The sequence below is a fragment of the Poeciliopsis prolifica genome, unplaced genomic scaffold, assembly GCF_027474105.1.
Source record: "Poeciliopsis prolifica strain line A6 unplaced genomic scaffold, Auburn_PproV2 SCAFFOLD008, whole genome shotgun sequence".
Classification (NCBI taxonomy): Eukaryota; Metazoa; Chordata; class Actinopteri; order Cyprinodontiformes; family Poeciliidae; genus Poeciliopsis; species Poeciliopsis prolifica.
In genome coordinates, this window is record NW_026562383.1 from 9,600,682 (window position 1) to 9,623,639 (window position 22,958).

The 22,958-nt window shown below is 39.2% G+C and overlaps 1 protein-coding gene across 1 annotated transcript in view; it reads right to left on the reverse strand.

Annotated features, from left to right (window-relative positions):
- LOC129361948 (leucine-rich repeat and immunoglobulin-like domain-containing nogo receptor-interacting protein 3) overlaps nt 1–22,958 on the reverse strand; it is a 39,988-nt gene continuing 17,030 nt past the window's right edge. The window contains exons 2-4 of the mRNA XM_055033204.1: nt 9,611–10,220; nt 8,717–9,460; nt 1–8,600 (exon numbers count right to left, since the gene is read on the reverse strand). Coding sequence (XP_054889179.1) covers nt 8,031–8,600; nt 8,717–9,460; nt 9,611–10,165 — 1,869 coding nt within the window. The 5' untranslated portion in view covers nt 10,166–10,220 and the 3' untranslated portion in view covers nt 1–8,030. The remainder of the gene's footprint in view (nt 8,601–8,716; nt 9,461–9,610; nt 10,221–22,958) is intronic.

Genomic DNA, 22,958 nt, shown 5'->3' on the forward strand with positions numbered 1-22,958 from the left:
TTAGTCACATCATGCTTTTATGACGAAAGAGGAGTTAATTTACAAGACAAACAGTATATAAAACATACAGTGAAATAAAAAAGAAACCATATGTTCTTTATAGACATAGTACATTATTACCCTTCCCTTTGAGACCAAACAGCCATGGGACTGAACAAAACCTGGGTGATCCCTGGAGGAAAGAAGCAGCAGTTAAATCCTATGTTACTCTAGCTACACTATTTACAGTTCAACAGTCATTTTCCTCTGTCAGACATGGCAAGGAAGTCTACAGATTTGATGACATGATATGGCTAATAGAGCTAATATTTACATGGTCTGTTCCTGTCATCCAAGGATCAAATTATTCTGGCATAAAAAAGTGCATTTTAAAAATGTACAGTCAGATGGTGATGATGCTAAAGAGGATCAGAGTCTAAATTTGGTACTTGATGTATAACAGTCAGCTTAATTTGTCATTCATCTCTAGTTGTGACGGCTCACCATGCACTATTTAATCAGACAATTCAAACTAATTTCTAGAGTCCATTGATCCTTTCTCACATTAGTCATCTTACAACCACAAACTTTAATGGATTTTATTTGATTTATCACTTTTGGTGACTTATGTTGAAAAGAAGAAAAAGAAACACCTTCGATCTCTAGAAGCACAAAGCTGGTAGAGAAATACCTCAAAACCTTTGTAGCCTTGAACGTAGCAACAAATGGTGCTAAAAAAGACTGACTGAGGGGCAGAATGCAATTTTTTTCCACACTTTTCAGATTTGTATTTCTAAAAAACATTTCTATAATTTCAGTCAACTTAACCATAATGTGTTATTTTGTGTCATCCTATCATAGAAAACATAATGAAGTTTGTGGTCGTATTTAGGAAGAATGTGAAAAAGTTAAAAGGTACGAATGCGTTTTAAAGGCATATTAAATCCAGGCACTCATTCCTAGGTTTATGAGCTCGGAACAACTGTGTTTGACAAAAACACAAAAGCATTACGGCAATTAGAGAAAAAGAGAGAAAATAAACACATTCTTAAAGAGGCTGGCGCCATAAAGAGAAAAGGCCAAAGAGTCAAAAAACAAAGTGAGGGAATGAATTAAATGTGTTTTCAAGTATTTGCTCTCTTGTGCAATAGAAATCTGGTGTAATAGATTCATCCAAAATGTGGGGAAAATTGAAGAGTTGACTCAGATTTTTTATAAAACAAGCAGAAATCTGGCACTTTCTCGCTTTTAGAAGACAAAAATAAAACAAAAAAACTCTTCATCAAAGTGCAAACCTGGGAACAAGTGCCGGCCACATCTACATGAGCTCTCCACGCCTTGTGCAAACCCCACAGGATCTTTAAGAGAGTGACAATATTGAATAAAAATCAGTAAAAGTATGCCATGAATAATCTTATCCCCATACAGAATTGATCAGTCCCAGCCACCTGCCTGGAATATCAATCGCTCTATCTACAGCTTGAACATCAGAGCATATCATTTGTTTGTGACAAGATATGTGTAAAAGTACAATCATCCCAAGTAAACACTTGTTTCTCCTTCAAGACGCACCCTCCGTTTGAATATCCGTGAATGCATCATGACTCATCTCCCCTCGCTTCAGTTGGATTCAGCACGTTTGCTTTTGTTCACGAGCAGCAACAAATGGCACCTCTGGCTCTCGGTCCAGGTGCAGGTGTGAGTTTGGCACTACCAATCACTTTATACAAAAGGCATGCATAGATTCAGCCTGTTGAGACCACAAGCTGGAGCGTCTCTTTGCTCTCCAGGGGGGACCAATAAATTTGTTGACCGGAAAAAGAACAGAGATGTCAGATTGTTGGCCTTTCTGTTCTGAATGTAATTTACAGACCGATTTCCACCGGCTGACCTGCAGCTTTTAATCGAATTAAGCTCAATCCTCATGACTTTTGCTCCATTTTGCATTGTGTGGCAGAATGAATCCTACCACACACACCCACTGGTATTGCTAAAAATATCAGATGAATAAATGTAACAGTCCGTCTGCTTTCTTTGTTTCTAACCTATCTGCTTATTTGTGTCTTACAAAAAAATAAACGACAAAACAAAAATACTGGCCCATCAGCAAGGTTGTAGATGCTGCTGTTGCCCGTTTTGACCACTTGGTGGCAGTGTAACCTTATAAAACGCAGAGAATTCTTGCAGTCCTCTGGTCAAGGTTAAGATGAAGCAATTATCTGTCCAATGTGCTTTAGCAGTGATCTGCTGAAATATTCCTGCTCGCTGTGACAGTTTGCCTCCAGAAAATCGTGACAGCAGATATAATTTATGTCCAAATTATTATTCTACGACTAAAATATTTCATCTAGGGTTTCGGCGGTACAGTGTTCTTAGAGGAAATGAAACTAATAAGCCAAATAAACACCCAATCAGAAGAGCTCACTCCTCCGTCATCCCATTACTCCTCGTTTCAGCTCAGATAAATTCTGCTCCAGTCTAATCCAATCAACAAAAAAAAAGCAGCTGTGGGGCACAGAGAGAGATGGATTTATCCAGAGCCAAAGCAGAATCAGAAATGACAGAGGTGGTGAGAAATGCTGCAGAAATTACTGCTATAAAGGTTAGATTAAACATAATAATAGTAAGAGCACGGTTTAACATAATGAAAAGAAAGTCGTCTGTAATCTGGAGCTGCATGGAAAGTGTAACAAAGCAAAAATGGAATAATTATACCATTATTTGCAACAAATAATGGTATAATTATAGTGTCTGGGATTTTACACTGTTTGTGTTAATAAGGAGTTCCCAAAGGGAAATTGTCTTGTTGTGGTTTAGGTTAAGTTTCTGCAGCTGTAGAAGATTTGTGCAGTACCTTGTAAAAGTATTCATACGCTTTCAACATTTTCCAACCATTAACATCTACATAGTCATTCGGGCTTGATGTTATTGACCAAAACAAAACTGTAAAATGGAAGGAAAATGAAAATAAATAGTGGAAAATTGCGACTTATATTTGTTGAAAGTCAAATTCACTTTGATTCCCTTAAGTAAAACTAAATGGTTGCCTAATTGGCAAATGGTCCATCGGTGTGTCATTTAATTTCAGTGTGAAGACAACTATTCTTTGAAAGCCTCGTGAATTTGTTGGGGAAAATTGGTGAACAGGTCACGTTTTCAAGGTTTCAAAAAGACTTGAGATTATGCCAGAGGTTCACAGAAGTGTTTGGTGGGACAATATAAAAAAGTTCAAGGCGTTTGAATACTTTTGCAGGGAAATGCATGTAGGCAACATGTCACTGAGCTGTGGCCAGGATAAACCAAAGGAGACAGCACAGGATTCTCTCAACCTACTTTTAAAACAACTGCAGCAGCAGATTAATAAAGCTGCTTTCCAATAGAAAAACCCCACATGAAACACTGCCAGCTACCGTAAAGACTTTAGAGCAAGATATTAAGCAAATGTGCCTTTTTAGGGAGAACTGTTAAAATAATTGCATGCTACAAATTATGATCAACTAAAAATATTTTACATACAACTCAAATCTGTTCCAACCTCTGCAAGGACATTTCAAGTAAAAGCCACATCACAGATTTTTTTAAATCACGTGTAAAAATGGCTTCTCCAGTCTTCAAGGTTTAGATGAGGGCTGAACAGAGAAAATTTCTTCTTTTCATTCCTTTTTTTTTTTTTTTTTTAGAAATGAGCAGCTTAAATCTGCAAGGTGAAAACGTGTGAAAAGAAAAAAAAAAGAAAACTCAGTCTCCCTTCTTACATTTGTAATAGTATCAGATAACGAACGTATCATCTTGAGAACATACATACAGTCCAGTCCATTGGTTCTCATATCCAAAATAGTTCCCAGAACAGCTTGGTGCAGTCTGCTAAAGGTGAGGTTTGAAAGAAATGGTTGGGTGTGACATGGGAACTAGTTTTTTTTTTTTTTTTTTTTTCAGGGAACCTGGGTCACCCCTTTCATCTTAGTCGCTGATCCAATCACTGCTCTGTGTTTGGTGGCATCACGAGTAGCGACGAATCATTACATTACAACACCGACTCACCAACCACACAGGACACGCATCTACTACCACACAACCATACTCCGGCCTAATACTGTGAACAGGGACAACGGAGATCAGAAATGCTAAGAAGACGACAGAAAGAAAAGGGGCAGACGACCAGGGGAGGAAAGGAGTTAGAGGCAGGAGAAAGAAACGAAATGAAACAGTCATCTACACTTACAATTCTGCATGATGTTTACACAATAACACCATCAACAATCACTACAGACATTCTTACTGTCTTCTAAACCTAATTTCCACTGAGAAATACCAGGAAATGGAAACACCAGAGGGATGGTTTAGGGAGAAGTGACATCCATGGAGGCAACGTCCTGTTCTCAACACCACGGGAGTCGACATGGCTGCAATTAACAGTAGTGGTAGAAATCAGGCCAGCTTTGCCATCTAGTCTCATTTTGTCTCATGAATCTTTTAACAGCTGTTTAGTTATTCATCTTGACAAAGAATCTGTGGCTTCGTCATCCCTGACAAGGGACAAAAACGGAGTTTGCATAAATCATCTTAAAGGAACAAGAGAGTTCTCTTTCCTGCAGCAAATTATACCCAAACCATGAATTTGTTCTAATACAGAGGGCCTTTCTTTTGATCAGAGTTGCAACTTTTTAACAGGACGGCTTCATTAACACAGAAACATAAAAAACCTGACATTTTGCGCTCCCCGGCCTGGTAACAACCACTCCCTTGCACTAACTACACTTTGGTTCGTACAGATGGTCTGGATTCTGAGATGTTCAGAAACGAACGCTTCCTGGAGGTGTGGACTGTGTTGAGGTTTTAAATTTTACCCAATTGCTAATGTTTGCTCATGACGTAGGAGATGCGCCAATTCAAGGCTAACTAAATCGCCTGCATTGTAAAAAAACATCCTCCACTGCAAAGAGAGAGAAGTGCTCATCCGAACGAAGTGGCTGCTAGTGTTGATTAAAAAACTGATGTCATCATTCATGATTCTCTTTCTGTTTGCTGATTGGCCTGTTCTAAAATAGACCGGAGACAATCTGAATCAAGGGGAGAAAGCCCAGATTGTGCTGGACATGAGAATTGGTTTTTGAAGCTAGCACTTAGATTTTGATTCAAAACCCTTTCATGTATTTTTGTCACTGGAACACAATTTTCAACTACCACTGTATTTTGTCTGTGAACCACATTTAAAACCTTTTCTCAAAAAACATTCTGTCTACTACTTAGACAAATTATTAACAAGCTAATCCTAGCAATACTAATCAACTTGGTTGCATCTATTAATTACTTACTGATCAAATTTGATGGTTTTTTTTGCAAAGAAAGTCACAGAAGTAGCATGCAGATTTTTGAAGTCACTATTACATCTATTGAAAGTGGTAAAAGTAAGGCACCATAGAAGAGGTGTAAATTATCCACCCAAGAGACAAATGACCATTACTGCTAACTGCTGAAATGGAGTGAAGTTTAACACCTGTGGCAACCGGCACAGACATATGAGCTCATTACTTTCAGCGCCTTTAATTTTTATAGGTTCAAGTTGAAAATGTCTTAATTTTGTGACTAAGTTGAAGGGCCCCATTCATCCCCTTGAGTTCAAGTCTGATATAAAAGGGAAACGGACTGGAATAAACTGCTCATTTACATGTATAACATTTCTGTTTCATTTACCCAGTTGAAAATATTGAGAAATAGTTTGTTTTGGGCTTGTGATGTTAACAGCATTTAGTCTGTCAAACTAAAGGACATTTTCCTAGTTTTCTGACTGATTAGGTATGACAGCATTCTGAGATTTTAATTTTGGCATCTGCGGCTATAATCAAATCAGAACTCGCAAATCCCACTGGTTTTTAGATCTTCACCTAGAATGTGCTCAACTCAGGTGGTTTAAGTTCTGATGAACTTGGAATATAGCTTCAACGTTGATTGCATGAGACTGATACGTATTAATGTAGTTTGTTCAGACTGAAAGAAAACTCGGTGGGCACTGAGCTTTTCACCCGAACAAAACAATTTTGCCTGTTGAAATAATGAACAATATAATCTTGATGATCTACTTCCTGGGTGTTGGACTCCAGACCATCAGTACAGACATTCTGCAACTTTTGGATGTCTTCCTGGACCAATGCACCTGAACTAAATGGCTGAATTGATCCAGTCAAGTCCTACGACATTCTACTATTGGCATAATTATGTGACTTTTCGTCTAAGACTTGCAAATTACAGACCCTCAATGTCTTGAGTTTAACACCTTGCTCAGGTTATCAGAACTACAGTTTTTCTTTTTTTGCCATCAACAAAAACCATCAGTTTATATTAACTCAAGTTTCTGAGCAGTTTGTAGTTTGTTCGCAGGCTCCATTTAGTTTACTTTATGAGGTGTTGAGAACAGAATAACGTCTCATGGTGGATGACGTGCTTCAACACAGTGAACATTCAGAAGCTCACAGACAACAACTGAACAGAATAAAAATAAGGGACAAACAAATATGCAACGTAACACTTAAAAAAAAAAACAATAAAAACATAACAAAACCTTTTTGTTATTTTTTTGTCAGTAAGACCACAGTACTACTCTCCACTATACGATGCACATGGTGTGGGTAGGGTGAACACAACTTCATTTACATTTTAATCCTCAGTCTCCAGCCAGGGACCCCTCCCAAAGGAGGACCCAGTGGGAGTGTGTGGGGGTGGGGTTTGAGGGGGGGATGCACTGGGCTAGGGGGGCAGAGACATTCATGCACCGGTCGTTTCAGAGACAGAAAGAGAAGTCAGCGTCACAATTATGGACTCATGTTGTGCTTGTGTGTGCCATGTTGGGTTTGTTTGCTTTTGTGCAACTATGACTGTTGTTCCTTTGTGTTTGTTTTGTGTTATTCTGTGGAACGTACAACAAACCCAGTGACACCGGATAATCTTGTGAATACCAGGACAGCTTGTAAAATGGCAGTAGTGATAATTGTATGACTAAATTATGCACACTCTCTATAAAAATTCAACCTACATAAATTATGGCTTTGTTTCTTCAGTCACAAATTTCCAGTATTGGCTTTATGGCTATACGTATTGCTGGAATGTTACAATTAGCAAATAAATGTGTTCAATGAACTCTTTTTCTGTTGGTTTGTTACTTCGCTCTTCCTGAGAAAAGGTGCAATATGTTATCTACCGTGTGTCATCCCCAATTTGGAGAAGTGTTTGTCTTGTGAAACTACGTGTCCTGTCTCTGCCTCTGAGTGTGACCCAACTCTCCAGGCTGCTCCCCCCGGGCAGCACCGGGAAGGTTTGGTGGCTACCAATGCAGCAGAGACCAGGGTTCAGGGGTTTGTGTAGGGGAGCGAAACACAGGTCTAAAAGGCTTATGTATTCTCGCTCGTACTACCCAGTATACCCTCTGTTCCTGTCAACCTGGACCATTTGCTCTCTTGCATTGGTTCATTTGGTTCCTGCGGTGGCCTGTGTTTGGTGTTCATAATTTAATTGTCTGAGTCACAGGCAACCGCAGCACCGCTTGACCGGTACACTCGTCCCAAACTCACACAGCTCATGTTTGGGCAGAATCTCACAAAGAAGTAAAGATCAAATGAGCGCTTAAATCGATGGCCTCCGTGACATCCTTTACCAATTACTAACCTTTTCTTTTTATTTGTTGAAATAATCAGGAAAGTGCTGTTCATGTTGCAAATCTAACTAATCATTGATTTCTATTTCACACCATTATTGGCAAGCATAACTGATTAGTTAAATTCTACTGCTATTACGTACAGCAGCATTCAACACCACAATCTAAAGAAAAGCATTGCAAAGTGGAGACATCAAAATAATTAAAATTTCAAGCATAGGCCAAATTAAATCACAACTCTAGTTTTGAGGTGGGCATCCAATTTGGAGCAGAGCTATAGAGACAAGCTAATATTGTGCTCTCAAACTTCTTTGTGAGTTAGTGGCTGTGTGTGTTTGCGTGTGTCAAACACGTCTTTGGGACGTGCTCATGCCTCCCCCGAGGGACCCCTGGCTGCGTTGTTTCATATCATTTTCATGTTAAACTTCCTGGTCCCTCCTGTAGAGCTCCCTGTAGTGGGTTCAGATTTCCGGAACGAGTACTCCACTGTGAAGTTGTTCCTGCGTTGGCCGCGTCCACGGCTCCACACAAATAACAACAGGAAGCAGAAGAGAACAACTCCGAGAAATGTGATGCAACCCATGGCTGTTGAGACCAAAATGGTGGTCAGGTCCAAGGTGAACTTGAGGAAAACTCGTGTGCTGTTTAGATTTGTGTCGTTGAAGTACTCCCCGCTGTACAGAGAGCGGTTCAGAAAGAAGGCGGAGGCAGAGTCTAGTGGCTGGCCTCTTACTGTGAGAGTGGCAAAGTAGGTATCATTGCCTCCAGCGTTTGTGGCAATGCAGATGTACGTCCCACTGTCAGTGAGTTGAGCGTAGCGGATCTCCAGAGTACCACTGGGGAGAACAGTGATGCGACCCGAATTCTTTGCTGTAATTCGTCTACGCTGCGGTGAGATCCAGATGATGGCAGGTGTAGGATCTCCGTCAGCTCGACATACAAAGCTCACTGGCTGACCTTCCCGAGCAACCACCTAGGAGGGGTGATAGGGCACACGATTGACAATACAAAGAAAATTCAACATATGCAGGATGAAACATAAACATCTCACAAACATTAAAGAATATTTTAGCTTCTTCAAAAGATTACCTGTTGCATCTTACGGTTGCGGATCTTAGGTTTCTGGCATGTAAAGTGATCGAAGAGGGCAGAGTCAGAGAAGGCGCTGAGGCTGACTCCTTGCACCTCCACCGGGCCTGCACACACTGGCACTCTGCCGTCAAAGTTGAGGGTCTTGCGTCTTTGCAGGATCCACAACAGACGGCAGTCACACAACAAGGGATTGCCGTCCACTCTGAGGGTCTCCAGACTGTTAACAGAGTGGAAGGACCCCTCTTCCAGAGTCTGCAGGTCGTTGGAGGAGAAGTTGAGTACTCGAATCTGTCTGAGACCTCCAAGGGCATGAGGCTCCACTGTCAGCAACCCTGTGCTTACCATGATGAGCTCCTTTAGCCTCAGCAAGTCCTTGAAGGCCCAAGGCTCTAGTGTGGTGATGGGATTGTAGGACAAGTTGAGATGGGTGAGGTGCACCAGGTTCTTGAATGAATTAGAAGGGACAGTGGTGATGTTGGTGTTGGTGATGAAGAGCCAGTGAAGATCAAGGCCCTGGAAACTAAGTGGAGAGATATACTCAAGGTATGGCCAGTGATCGATATCCAGACCCCGCAAATTAGACAACTTGCGAAAGTTTTGATCCTCCAGGGCAGTGATGCCAAGGTGACGAAGGCGAAGAGTGACCAGGCTGTGGAGGTATGACAGCGTCTGGCCAGAGATGGATGTGAGGTTACAACGCTCAATTGTGAGATCTTCTAGTCCCAGAAGTCCAGAGAATGCCTGTGGTGAGAAACATGGGATTGGAGAATAATCATTACAAAACATACACAAAGGCAAGAATGTTTGTTTTGTGCAAAAAGAAAAAAAAACTGAAAGGAGGCACTCAAGCAAATTTGTTAGCATTTCTGTTGCACTGTCAGGAAAGCTTACCTTGTGGGAAATATAGACCAGATCATTGTCTCCGACCTCCAGCTGTTTAAGATTCCTCATATCTTGGAAAGTGTAGTCCAATAAAATCACCATCTTATTCTCACTTAGATCCAGGCTGGTAAGATTGCCTAGCTTGGCAAATGCCCCCATAGGTACTAACTTCAGCTGATTCCCCCTCAACTTTAGGACTTTAAGATTCTGAAGAGCGGCAAAGGCATTTGGCTCTAATGTGGCGATGAGGTTTTCACTAAGATCCACTTCCTCCAGCCGGGGGTACGGTGCCAGATCACCTGACTGTACCCAACGGAGCCGGTTCTTGCTGAGGTCCAAGACCCGTGTCTCGGTTGGAATGCCTTCTGGGATGTTTGTGAGCCGCCGTCGCTGACATGACACAGACCTCAGCTGAGCTGAACACTCGCATCGTGGAGGACAGGCCTTACTGCTCTCTGGCAAAGTCAAAGCTATGACAGAGACCAGCGAGGAAGCCAGAACCCATTTCCACACCCTCGGCCATGGCACTAAGGCACGACCACCAGGACCAGGAGAGTCAGTCATGGCGCTGGTCCTCTGACTCCTCGCCTGATACAGGCAGGGTCAGTGCACCAGACACCTGCAATACAGAAGAGAGACAGAAAAGTAGGAAAAATGTATGAGAAGAAATCCATCAAGGTTAATTGTAAAAGAAAGACAACGTAAAATAGTGCCATAAAATAGTCCTTCAGCATTTGGCATGTTGTCACGTTACAAACACAAACATAAATGTTTTTTATTGCAACATTCTGGGAGATAGAGCACAAAGTAGTGCCTAATTGTAAAGTGAAAGAAAAAGATACATATTTTTTCCCATTTTGTTCATCTTAAATTGTGAATACTGTAAACAAAAACAGAAAACATATCCACACAGGATGTTAATAATCTTCGGCAAAGCAAGTAGATCTATGAGCCACATAATCACCCAGCATTACACTACATCCAGTGAGATCCCATCAGAGATAGATGTTTAAAGATGTTTAAAATATTTTTTTTTCACTAATTTATCGGAGGATCCTGCTTGGAGACTGGGACGCTGAGAGCCATGTGAGAGGGAGATTGTTGCTCCAGCTGAAGTCGTGTGTCTTGCATCTGCTCTGTCTTCCTTGCAGCACTGAGACCGTCTGCTCCATTTCTGACAAACACAATGCATTTATTATCACCCCACATATGCACATGATGAGATTCTCAACAGGCAAGTTGCGCCTTCAAGTCCTGCACGCCAGTGCTTTGAAATGAGGGGAGAAAGACATCAGTGTAAAATCGTATAAAGTGTTTGATAAGGCTGATGGATGGTTGCGTAGGTTTGGCAGTTTGCTGGCTAAGAATTAAATCATTTTAGTCCTCCCAGCACAAAGATAAGATGAATCACTTGTCCTTTAACACTTTTAGGCAACCGTTAATTACTCCCACTTACTGTTTTCAACATGGAAAATGTCAAAGAGCACCTGGCATCGGATCTTCAACATATCTCAGTTAGGCGTGCTGATTCCAAAGCATAAGTACAGCGCGAAGGAGAAAAACTTGTTTCCTTCCAAACACAAACGGTCCTCCTGCAGGGCTACACATTAAACTCTCAACGATTAGCTTGTTCATTTATTTTTCAGAGAGGAAATGAGAAGGAATATTTCATCATAACGAAAGAAGATCATGTGTAAAATGCTCTCTGATGCTGGCTTTTGAGGGAGAAAGAGCCAAGCAATGAATAATACAGAGGTTAGTTTGTGCTGAATGGGCAGCGTCCAAGGAATAAGCCAGGCAGTTGAAAGAAGCAAAAGTTGCTAGCTTCCCCAGACGCTGCAGGCTTTACTTTGAGTTCCTTCTTCCCCCATATTAGCTACAAAAAAAAGAGAAAAGCTCATTGAATGCCTAATTATATCAAACGGTTTCATAGTGGTGGTATTAATGGCTTCAATGAAGATGAAACAAGACTTAAACCAAATTTACGCAATGCCATATAAATTGTGTGTACATGTGCACATTTCTCTCATATTTTTCACACTTGCTCAAAGATTTGGTCTCTCTGAGACGGGATACGTCCCTCTGTTTTTGTTGTTTGTTTTTTTAGATGTGCCTTTTCACATCCTGGAGAATCTGATAGAAATCTGGCACAAGCTTTTCTTTCATTCGGAGACAAAACTCAGACACAGCGAGTCCTCTGCGCAGACTGTTGCACAGACTGACCCACTTCTCATCCGCAACTCAGACTTGTGCTGTCAGTCGGCTGCAACTCACCATGACCACAACAACTGAGCAGCAAACCTCATTGTCTCAGTGGGACGGGGCTCAGGAGACAAACGGACAGATCTGAAAAACTAACAGCTGTACAAAAAGAAAAGAAAAAAGAGAAACTAAAAAGAATTAGGGCAAGTGCTCCACAAAGAGGAGCGTTCACTGGTGACTGGCGTTAAGATATCAATGCTTAATCAAGTTATGACTTTGAAATCACAGATGTTTTTTGTTCTACTGTTTCCCCAGTTTAAAGTCCTTTAAATGAGTCAGTCAGCTTGTTATATAGTCAGTTATAGTAGAAAGGTGAAGATGTATAACACACTTGTTTGTGTTCAGATCAAAATGACAATTAACGCTTCAGTAACATTAATATGACTGTAATAAGTAATATGTACCATTATTTTAGCAACTGTTTGACTTTTTTGTGTAATCTCTTTAGACATTTGATGTAAAGTGGCTGAATATGAATAAACTGAATTTTATTTAATCTCTAAGAATAATTATTGCATTTCTATTTCAAATAAAATCATGTTAAACATCTAAACACTGTTCAGTTTAATTCATTGAAGTTATTTTTTGTACATATATAGGATCAATCCACAACAACTGTCATGTAAAGGTAAGTATGAATCCAACGTACTTCCATTTCATGGGTTCAAATTAAGATGCAAACTGTATATATGTATACAGCTTTTATACATACTGAATACGGGAATAGTTATTTCCATGTTTATATATTTCATTATTTTTAGTTTTTAGAATTGTAAATGTTCTTCTTGTGCTATCACAGTTTTTTTCTCAAATGTTTTAACGTTAAGGTATTATTGTCATAATGAAATAACAGGTCTTTTTCAGTAACACAGGAGGTGTTGCTTCGGTGTGCGTTTTGCTGAAGGGGATGGAGTTGCCAGTTTGCAAAGAAAGTATATTTTTAATGTTGCTAAATATTACTAACAGTCTGACTATAAATCAGGGTGGATGTTTCCTATGTTTCAGTTTTCGGTTTTGTTAGTGGTTGTTAGATTTTGTGTTCATCTCTTGTGTTTGTCTGGGTTTCATTATCTCCAACACTGAGCGCTTCGTTCTGCTAAAGGTTTCCATTTAATGTTGTGGCTCAGAATCATTTTGTTTCTGACTTTCACTTGACTCACATTGATCAGTGAGTGAAGCTGCCACGCATTTATCATTATCCACTGCTTGTTCAGATTTTGTTGTTGTTGTTGTTATTTTACCATGGAGTTCTTTGAGCTGCATTTCTAGTTTGTTTCTGTTTGTCCTAATGCAACAAGAGTACTGCAATGATATCCTGCTTGCCAGCTATCTTCTTGAATTTGCATCTCTTTCTACCTATCCACTTTAATGCCTTCATCATTTTCTTTTATTTGTTGTGGGGCTGAGTAGGCTCGTGACTCAAATGGTGGCTAAGCAAGTATCTTGAAATATTTGCATGTAATATTAAATGTACTTACTCTCACTGGCTTGGAAGAAATTCAGTAATTTAAATGATTCATTCAACTCTTTCGACAGGAGCAGGTAGAGACTATTTCAGAAGTCAAAGGGGGAAAATGGAATATATTCACATGTCAATCAAAGATCTCAAAGATTTAATTTCACCTTTGTGGTCAACTTACAAAATCTTTGTTATCAATCAGCTGAATAGAGTGCGTTTGTGGAATTGATGTGCCTCATTTTTGAAAATAAAGATGTGGAAAAATGGTTTGCATTTTTCCATTGGTGTCTGTTCAATGCAGTTGGCAAAAATACTTGAGTCATTACATGTTTTTATCCCCATTTATTTCTTTTTCTGGCTTCAAGCGTCAGTTCCAAAGGTTAATGACTGATAGAAAAGACATATTGTTCTCAAAAACAGAGAAAGTCTAAAGAAAGTTTTGCCGCAAAGTAAACCATTAGGGAAAATAAATAGTGGTGGTGTCAACGTCAGCTGCAACCTGAATATATTTGTGCATTTATTTTAATGTTCCACATGTAAATATGGGTTTTAAATGGTGTGTCATTACCATGGCTCATTTTTGTGTTTATTTCCCCCTTTTTCTCAATTGCTACAATTGTAATTTGTCATCCATCATGCATTGAAAAAAACAACCAAACAGAACCATCCAGAGTGGGTGCTAGAAGAAAAAAAAATCAATAGCACAGACTGTTGGCATAAAATATGACAAATATTGCTTTAATGTGTGAATCATTCACAACCTTGCATGAAGACCTCTCAAACAGCTTAATCAACAAATTAACATGCTGTGACAGCTCTGGTTTAAGGTTACCAGGAGCATATTCTCTGTTGTTTTGCAAATTTTCAGCCTGCAAAATTTTTTGCTACAAGCCTGGTACAAACACTTCCTGGCTTGTGAAGCATCACTGCAGTATTTAAGCATTCTGAGTACAGTTTCACTGACCCGTTTAATGCTAGAAACTAAATCCTTCTTTCAAAACTGCAGCTAAAGATGGCCCTGTGACATGCAAAGCATTACATTGTGATGGGATAATCAATTTTGCACACTTTGCTTTTCAGGGACTTTAATCTAACAACCAATCTGAGTTTAAAAGGTCTGTGAGTGTGTGGGTGTGTGTGTGTGCGCGTGTGTGTGTGTGCGCATCCACCCTCTCTGTTCTTTGGCCATTTGATAGATGCAACCTGTCTTCACACTCCACCCTCCCTGACAGTCATCCTACGGGTCAACAGCAGAGCCACGGCACGAATCAGTGAGCTGACATTGTCAAGGCAGACAACGTCCTCAGTGCTTGACTCAAGAACAGGAAGTGATCCTGAACCTCCCTTTTTGCTTCCACACACGCGTACACAAACTACTCCAAACACACAGAGCTGGGGGCGTCTGTGCATCATCTACTGAACAGACACATAAAAACGATACACATTTACTCTTGTTCGCCAGACAAATAGTGACGTTTTTCCTCCTATTTATCACACTACACAGATTCCTGGTTTCTTTAAGAGTATAACCTGTAATATTTTCATCTTCTGTTCTCATTCCTTACCTTCCTTTCAAGTAACTATTTTGCAGGATTCTGGAAAATATCACTTCAATTAGGTTTTAAACAACCTTCTTACTGATTGGTCTCAGCTTAGAGTATTAAATGATCTTTTGTTGACTGACTGCAGAATTGACTGTCACTGTTTTATCTTCTGTCAGCTTTTTATACCCAAAAGTATAAAAAAATGTTCAGCATATTTCATAAAATCCGTCAGAGCTCTGTTTTAAGAACAATACTCTTCCTGCTTCATGTTCGTCAACTGGCACTGACTGAAAATAAATTTCATTAAAAAAAAAAAAAAAATCTTCATGTGAAAGATAACCAGCTAGAATGATAATTTTTATTCTTTTCATAAATTATTCTCTGATAATTACCTTCAAACCAAAAAAAAAATTCACAATATTTGATCATTGCACATGACAGCATGATGTTGTAAAATATTTTTATCAATTAATTGGGAAAATACTTTCTAAACGTATCAGTGAAAACGCAATGATAAAAACAAAATATTCTCTTCCATCTTCAAAGCATTAACCTTTCGTCTCTGGTCCTGCACCTCAGCAACAGACACACTAGAAACCTTCGTATCTGTGCTACAAGCTGCAAATTACCATGGGCCAGATGTTAAAGCTGCATCAGGGGCAAATCTAACAGCCATCCAGACAGAGATGAAGGCACAGTCTGCCATGAGCCAGCTGTGCAGGAGGGAAAGCATAAGAAATGTAAGGAAAATCAGCCCAAAATCTAAAAATAACTCAATTTTAGTGAGCTGACCTAATGAGCAGATGTGTGCAGTAAGATTCCTGCCGCTCCATGTATAATACATCAGCAGCCTGCGCAGGTGAAAGCACTGACAGATGTCTTGCACAACAGCTGTTTCACCTGCTACCTCACCTGGATAAAAACATGGCATTGTTCAGAAAGCACCATATGTCAGTCAAATAGTTGGAGAGCATCATATTTGACCAACAAAGCAACCAAATACCTGTTTTTTGTTGGAACCATTTCCTGAGTTTTTATCTGTCTGTCTTTGGCAGTCTCATACAAACACTGTGATTCACACAGAGCAATAAATGCAATGTGAAGCTCTCCTGAAATCATAGACAGTTTTAGGCAGCCAAGCAGTCAGCAGGTTATTACAGGATGCTTTACATTGTTGCAAACTTGACAGGTTTTTACATTTCACGGAAAAGCTGACAGTTTGTACTTTCCATGGCTAAGTAGCTGTAAGTCCTACACTGAATATGTGCTTAGTCACTGCCTTTAAGCCCAAGTCAAGTGTGGAATATGGATTAACAGCACTGTAGAGGTGCAAGGCAGGATGAAACAGACAAACGTCTGCATTAAAAAAACAAGGAGCAGACCTAAATGTAAAACCATTGTATAAAACCCACAATGTTTTATCTTCCTGTTTGGCTTTAAATCAAAAGAAAGACTTTGTGTTTTAGATGTGTTGGGTTTATCAAAATTATTTCTACTTACTCAATGCCAGTTATTGAAATAAATTGGGGAATTTAAATTCTTTACATAAATAAATTGGGGAAGGTCGAAATGAGGATGTCATAACTTTATAAACTTTTGATACAGTCAATTACCTGACAGCATTTCAACTGTACAGAGACAAGTATGAACACCAAGGAGACATGAATCTGTCTGACACATTCTTGGTACCTTATTTGCTTTCATGGTGGAAGCCACTGCAGCAAACTCATGTGACAGACTACAACTGATGTGACCCTTATTTTATGTAGTGATGAGATGCTTTTCACAGAGAGAAGATGCCCATGATGAAATCCTACTGTAGCAGCTCAGTCCTCCTATTGTAAGTAATCTGAGTCACTGAAGCAGTAAGAGCAAAATGATTAAGACTGACATGCTGCTTTGTGTGACCTTCAGCTGATAGGAGCCAAAAACAAAACAAAACAACCCCACAAACCTTTTTCTTGAATGCAGCAGTAATGCTCTACTGGCAGCACACGGCCAAATTTAAAGTCAAGCTATGACTGCTGCAGGGAACAGCTTGTTTATTTTCAGGAGTTTTTCAGAAAAAGTTTGAATAGTATGTTGGATATTTTAACCTGTTCACATAAAGAACCACACAGAGAGTAGTTTCACTTCAGCCTTTGCAAAGGGAGAAGAGTCTCAGTGGTGCCTCAGGACAACGCCAGCTACAACGCCAGCTTGTCCCCCTGCAGCAGCCAGGTTTTATTGAAAGCAGGTGGGGGTCGGTCATAAAACAGAAACTTAAAGATAAGGAGCAGAGGGGACTCTTTGAACTAGTTTCTCCAAGAACAGCATGGTCCACCTCACCTTGTTTCCTTGTTTCCGATGAGCTTTTTCTAGTTTTGTCTTATTACAACCACAAACTGCAACATATTTTAATAATATTTTATGTGAAATAGCAAAAATAAAATTAGAAATTGGAAACACCACACATGTTTTGTGCAAACCTCAACTTACTAGAGCACATTCTTCCACGTTTGTTGTGTTGCCTTATGGTTTATGGCAAACCGCAACATAAAGAAATAGTTTTCTTCTTATTCCTACATAAAGACCTTGCAGTATTTCTGCAATGCACCACTAATTGATCAAATGAGCAAGATAACATGTGCTCCTAAGAACTGTAAAATTACTATTCCATCTATTAATGAAGTTTATTCAGACATAATTCAAATTTTTGGCATGCCTATTTATGACCTGTGAGTTGCCTGGGGGTTGAGTGCCCTTGTCTTTCAATCCCAGTGAGATTGTTGCTCCCGCACATGGTCACACACTTCAACTCTCACAGTTTGCATGTACACTTTGCAGACAGGCTGCTGAGCTCAGGATGCAAGCTACCACATCGACTTTGGCAGTTTCAAAGCTCACACACAGTGTCAAGAACATGAAACTCCAGTACAGTGAAAGATGAGCGACACACACTTTACTTTTGGAGTCTCATTGGGAATTACCTTCGCAACAGAGAGGAAACAAAGGAATTGTTCCCATGCAAAAGCAAGCCACTGTTTTTCTTCCAAAGTGATCTCCAAAATGTCTCAGACTTCAAAGATTTATCAGTTCATTTTTCTTATGTGCCGTTTCCCACAAACTGCTGATGCCAACATCTGGCCTCAGTTTTCAACCGGATCACAGTCAGCCGGGAATCCAGCTGAAACCAAACATACACGGTGCAACGAATGCAGTTCCTGACAGTCACAGAGAAAGAACAATGTATGCAGCAGAGCTGAAACAAACAGCGATTAAAACCCCCCCTAAGAGACAACAACATAAATAAGAACATATATCCAGCTTATTTACTAAAGAGTGTTCTCCAAACCTCGGAGAGCGGTTTACACTCACCTTAAAACCATTTACTGCTACAATGCTATAAATAATTTAAACGGTGAAAGAGGTTCACACTGTTATGCCCACACTATAAATGTCCCTGGATTCAAACATGAGCTGTCTGGGTCAGTGTGTAGGCAGAAAGTAGACAATGGTAAGTGGGTTAGATGGGGAGATTAGTCCGAAAGGTCGTTTCTTTTCTGTGTGGGTGTGAGTATCCATGAATATGTGTCACTTCTTCACTTTGAACTTCGCTGACACTAAAACCTCAGCGAGGGGCTTCAGGCACAGCAGGGAGTCAGACTGGATAATCCTGCCACACTGATAGCTTTAATCTGTATCTGTTTCACCCAGGGCAGCAGAAGGTGCTCACACAGCTTAATCCATACAATATTTTGCCATTAGAGTAATGAACAACCACACCAGCACACATGCTACATGTTCCACCTGTGCTAAAAAGCTCATTGCCAAAGTAAGCAGAGGGCAGACTCAGGATGAGAAGAGATCAAAACAAATAAAGCACAAAATGAAACATGACAGAGGATCTGATAAAGTGTACATACACACACACACACACACACACACACACACACACACACACACACACACACACACACACACACACACACACATATATGTACATATAGAGGTGATTACTGATTGGAAACAGGTGAGCTGCATATGAAGCAGCTGATGAAACGCAGAGCAAAAAATGAGGAAACCAAGGAAATCTAGTTTCTTTGTCAAAAGACAATTCAGTGACGAGGAAAAGAAAAGAAGAACCCATAAAGACGGATTCTGTTTTTACTTTCCTGTCAAACTTTCAGCTAAAACCATTACACATTTCCTGGTTTATGTTTTCTGTTTGTGAAATGCCAGACTGTTAACACAAATATATATATATATTGCAGTATTATATTGCAGAATTTCTATATATATATATATATATATATATATATATATATATATATATATATATATATATATATATATATATATACATACATACATTGCGATTATTTTTTCACATACGACCGAGTTGTTTTCAGTAATTTCGTCCCCTCATTCAGTTAAATCATAACTTGAACAAAGCATTTGTATTTATGCAGCTTAACTTGATGAATTTGCTTTCACTTCATCTTTTAATGGAGCCTCAGAAGAGAAAAGGCTCTCTGTGCAATAAAGCAAAGCAAGATAACTTTCTAATGGTTTTGAATGTCTTTGGCGTTTTGAGTTTTGTCCTCTCTTGCTAAGACAGGATTTGTCGACATTCTGTTAGTTTAGCTTCCTCTGCACAAACATGTCCCTCAAAACATATCATTAAAGGAATACTATTTTCTTCTGCTTCAGATCTTTGAGGTTTTTTGTTACTCTGTTCGGAGTCTCGCTGTGACTTTGCTGTTTTCTTCTTCATCATAATGAGCAGCAGAGCAGTTCACATCATCAAATTCATTACACACATCAATGAGGTAGGTGCATGTGGTTGTGAAGGTAAGAGAGATGGTGAAGAGTGCTTCCATCCTCTAAAGTATTTTCAACAGTGCATTGGCGTTTTCTGTTGGTACGATTAACTCTTCGCATTTGCTGCAAATAAAACTTGAAAGAAAAACTCTAGTTTCTCTAGGTCTGTTTTTTTATTTCCATCATGTTCCTTGAAAGAGCTCAATGTCTGCAATATCTGCTGGGTTATGTCAGCAGTAGGCATATTTATGGTGAAAAGTTATTTTATTATCTTGTTGCCTGGTAAAGTTAATACAGTTTCAAACATCTACATGATGTTGGAAAATCATGTATTGTGAGATTGTTGATGATGATCAGCAAGAACTGAAATGAGTTGAATTGGCGCTGGTGAAAAATAGATATAGAAACACATCCTTAAACTGGTTTTAGTCGTATCTCTATGACCACACTGATGGCCCATTTCTACTTATATATGGTGTACTGCATGAGCACGCTTGGGTTATATTTTATTTGTAATTCAAATGATCCTCTGTAAAGACAGTGCAAGATGACTGATGAATATTTGTGCCAAACGTTTCTCATTCTTCTTCCCACTTCTCTTTGTAATGGATTAAACAAAGCCAATTCCTGGTTTTCCACCAATTTCTTCCAAACTTAGCTGGAACAAAAAAAAGTCTCAGTGGCAGCGATTCATTAATCTTCAGCTTATTCAGAAACTTGCTGCAATACACTTTCAAGATTTACCACATCACTCTTGCCGTCCAACTTCTCCATTGGCTACCGGATAAGTTTCATACTGATTTACAAAATTCATCTTGTCATTTCAAAGGCTATTGTTTACATTGCTTCTGTGTATCTTTATGATGGCCCACTCATCAGTGCACCCATCCGCACTCTTAAATCTTCTTTCTCAAATGATCTTCTCCTGTTTCCATCTGGTGACCATGAGGGCCGGAGCTTTCAGCCACTCTGCCATCTCAGATTCCCTTCTTCCTGATGCTCAGCACTCTGACACTCTTTCCACTTTGATCCACTTCAAATTTTACTGTGAACCACAAATGTTTTTGAATCTGTATGCAATTGTTAATAACCCTTTAATAAGACGACCTATGCAACTGCAATACAAATTATAACGCACTAGAAGATTACATCGTTGTTTATCAGTTTTTAACAATACAAAATGCTAAAAAAAACCCAAAAAACTTACAGCCTCAAAATAAAAAGGCCTTTCAGTGTCTGCCTGGTGTGAAATCCTCCTCCCAGAATATCTTACGATGGAATCTTGCATGTAAACCTATATACAGACACACACTCTGATTCCATCTCATTTTCTGCCTGTGTTTGTTTCCTCCTCTTCTCTGCGGCTGTGAGCTGACAGCTGAAGACAGTCCTGTCTGACAGTTCTGATAAATATACACAGAGGGATGATAGAATTAAAGAGAAAAATAAAAATAAAACGTAGCGGCATGCGGTGACTCACTTCAGCTGCTGTTTGTTCCTTTCAGAAGTAGAACAAATGAAGAATTCCTCTGTAAACCTGTTGTGTCCCATCTGTTGCATTTCTGAGTGCAAAAATAAAACATTTGGACCCGACCCACATTTATAGGACATTTGCAACATCCGAGGTACTTATTACTCAAGGACAAGTTTATAAGACACCCAGATTTGAGCCCATCGTGATGTTTATGTCATGTTCATCTATCACATGTCACATTTTAGTGGCTAGCAAAGATTGAACCAACTTTGAATAATAGTTTCCATTCACGGTGTCTACTTTAATCAATGTCTGTTGCATGATTCTGGTACACCGGCTGGCCTGGGCTTCTTTTTAAATTTACACCAAATAACGTTTGAAGGCGGCCGGTCATTTGACCGCTGTAACACCAATAAATATTTTTCAACTTATTGATGAGGAAAGGAAGTCAGTTGAAACACTGACTTCCTTTAAATATTTACTAAAAGCCCACCTGTTTACAATTGTATTTGAAATGTAATCAATTTCAAATTTAATGATGGAATTTGACTTAATGTCATTTTGATTGTGTTTTTGTGTTTGTTATGATGTAAAGCACTTTGAAATGCCTTGCTGCTGAAATGTGCTATGCAAATAAAATTTGATTGATTGATTGATTGATTGATGAGAATAGCATGGATCGATAAGAAGCTAAAATGTGAAAGCAGGTAATTTTACGTTAAAGTCTTAATTTGTAAAATAAATGCCTGTTTTATTTTCTTCAAAAACAAACTACACTTTTCACATTATCCATTTATATTTTGCTTAATCCCAATTGAACTCTTTCTGATCTTTTTAAATAAATGAATGTGTTCCTATCTCACAGCAGAATCACATTATAAAGACAATAGAAGGCAACTTGAGAGATAAATGAATGATAGATTTGATTTTAAAAAAGCAAAAGGTAAGAAGTTTATTTGAAAGCAAAATACAAACAAATTTGTATTTTCTAAAAGTAAAAAATACTTAGATTTTTTTTGTTTTTTTTGATTACCTTTTTGTAAATGCAATATAAAGTGTAATGAAAACAAAACAATAGATCATTTTTTGTGTGTGTTTGTCAGTAATTACGGATAATTCAGATGTATTATACATCACACAGCCAGTCTTAATCCCGGAATGAAAAAAAAAAAATACATATTTTAACAAATTCCCAAGTCGGTCTTCACTGAAACCGGTTTATTAATTTTTAATGGTGAGAAGAGGATTTTCAGAATCTGTCTGAGACGAGTAAATATTCACGCTCTGAGTCAGTCGCTGTCGGTAGAGTAGCCAGCTTATTCCACTGGAGACATTACTGCCTTGAAAGGTTTAGAAAACGAAGAACATTTCTACCAGTAACCACTTTCGATGAAGTTTTTTTTTTTTTTTTTCCTTAAAGCCACGACAGTTTTAATTAGTTGCAACCATTTTGACGATTCTCGCACCCCACGGTGTTTTGACCTGCTTTTTTTCTGGCTCTGATACAAACCCATAGTTCTGCCTACTGAGCGCACAGACACATAAAATAACAGGCACAGCATGCTCTCATGCACATGCAAACAGACACACTGGTGGATACGCACTGTACCATATCGTGTGGTAAACAAACAACAGAGGGCAGCCTGAGAGTCTGTCTGATTCGGCTGTAACCTTGCCCAGATCCACACAGTCTCCACTCAGGTGCTGCATCTTCAGGTTTCCAGTCCATTCAAATTAAGTCAGACACGCTCTCACACTGTAGACTATTTTCATTGTATGACATCAAATTTCCCGCCATTTCTAGTCCTGATGAAG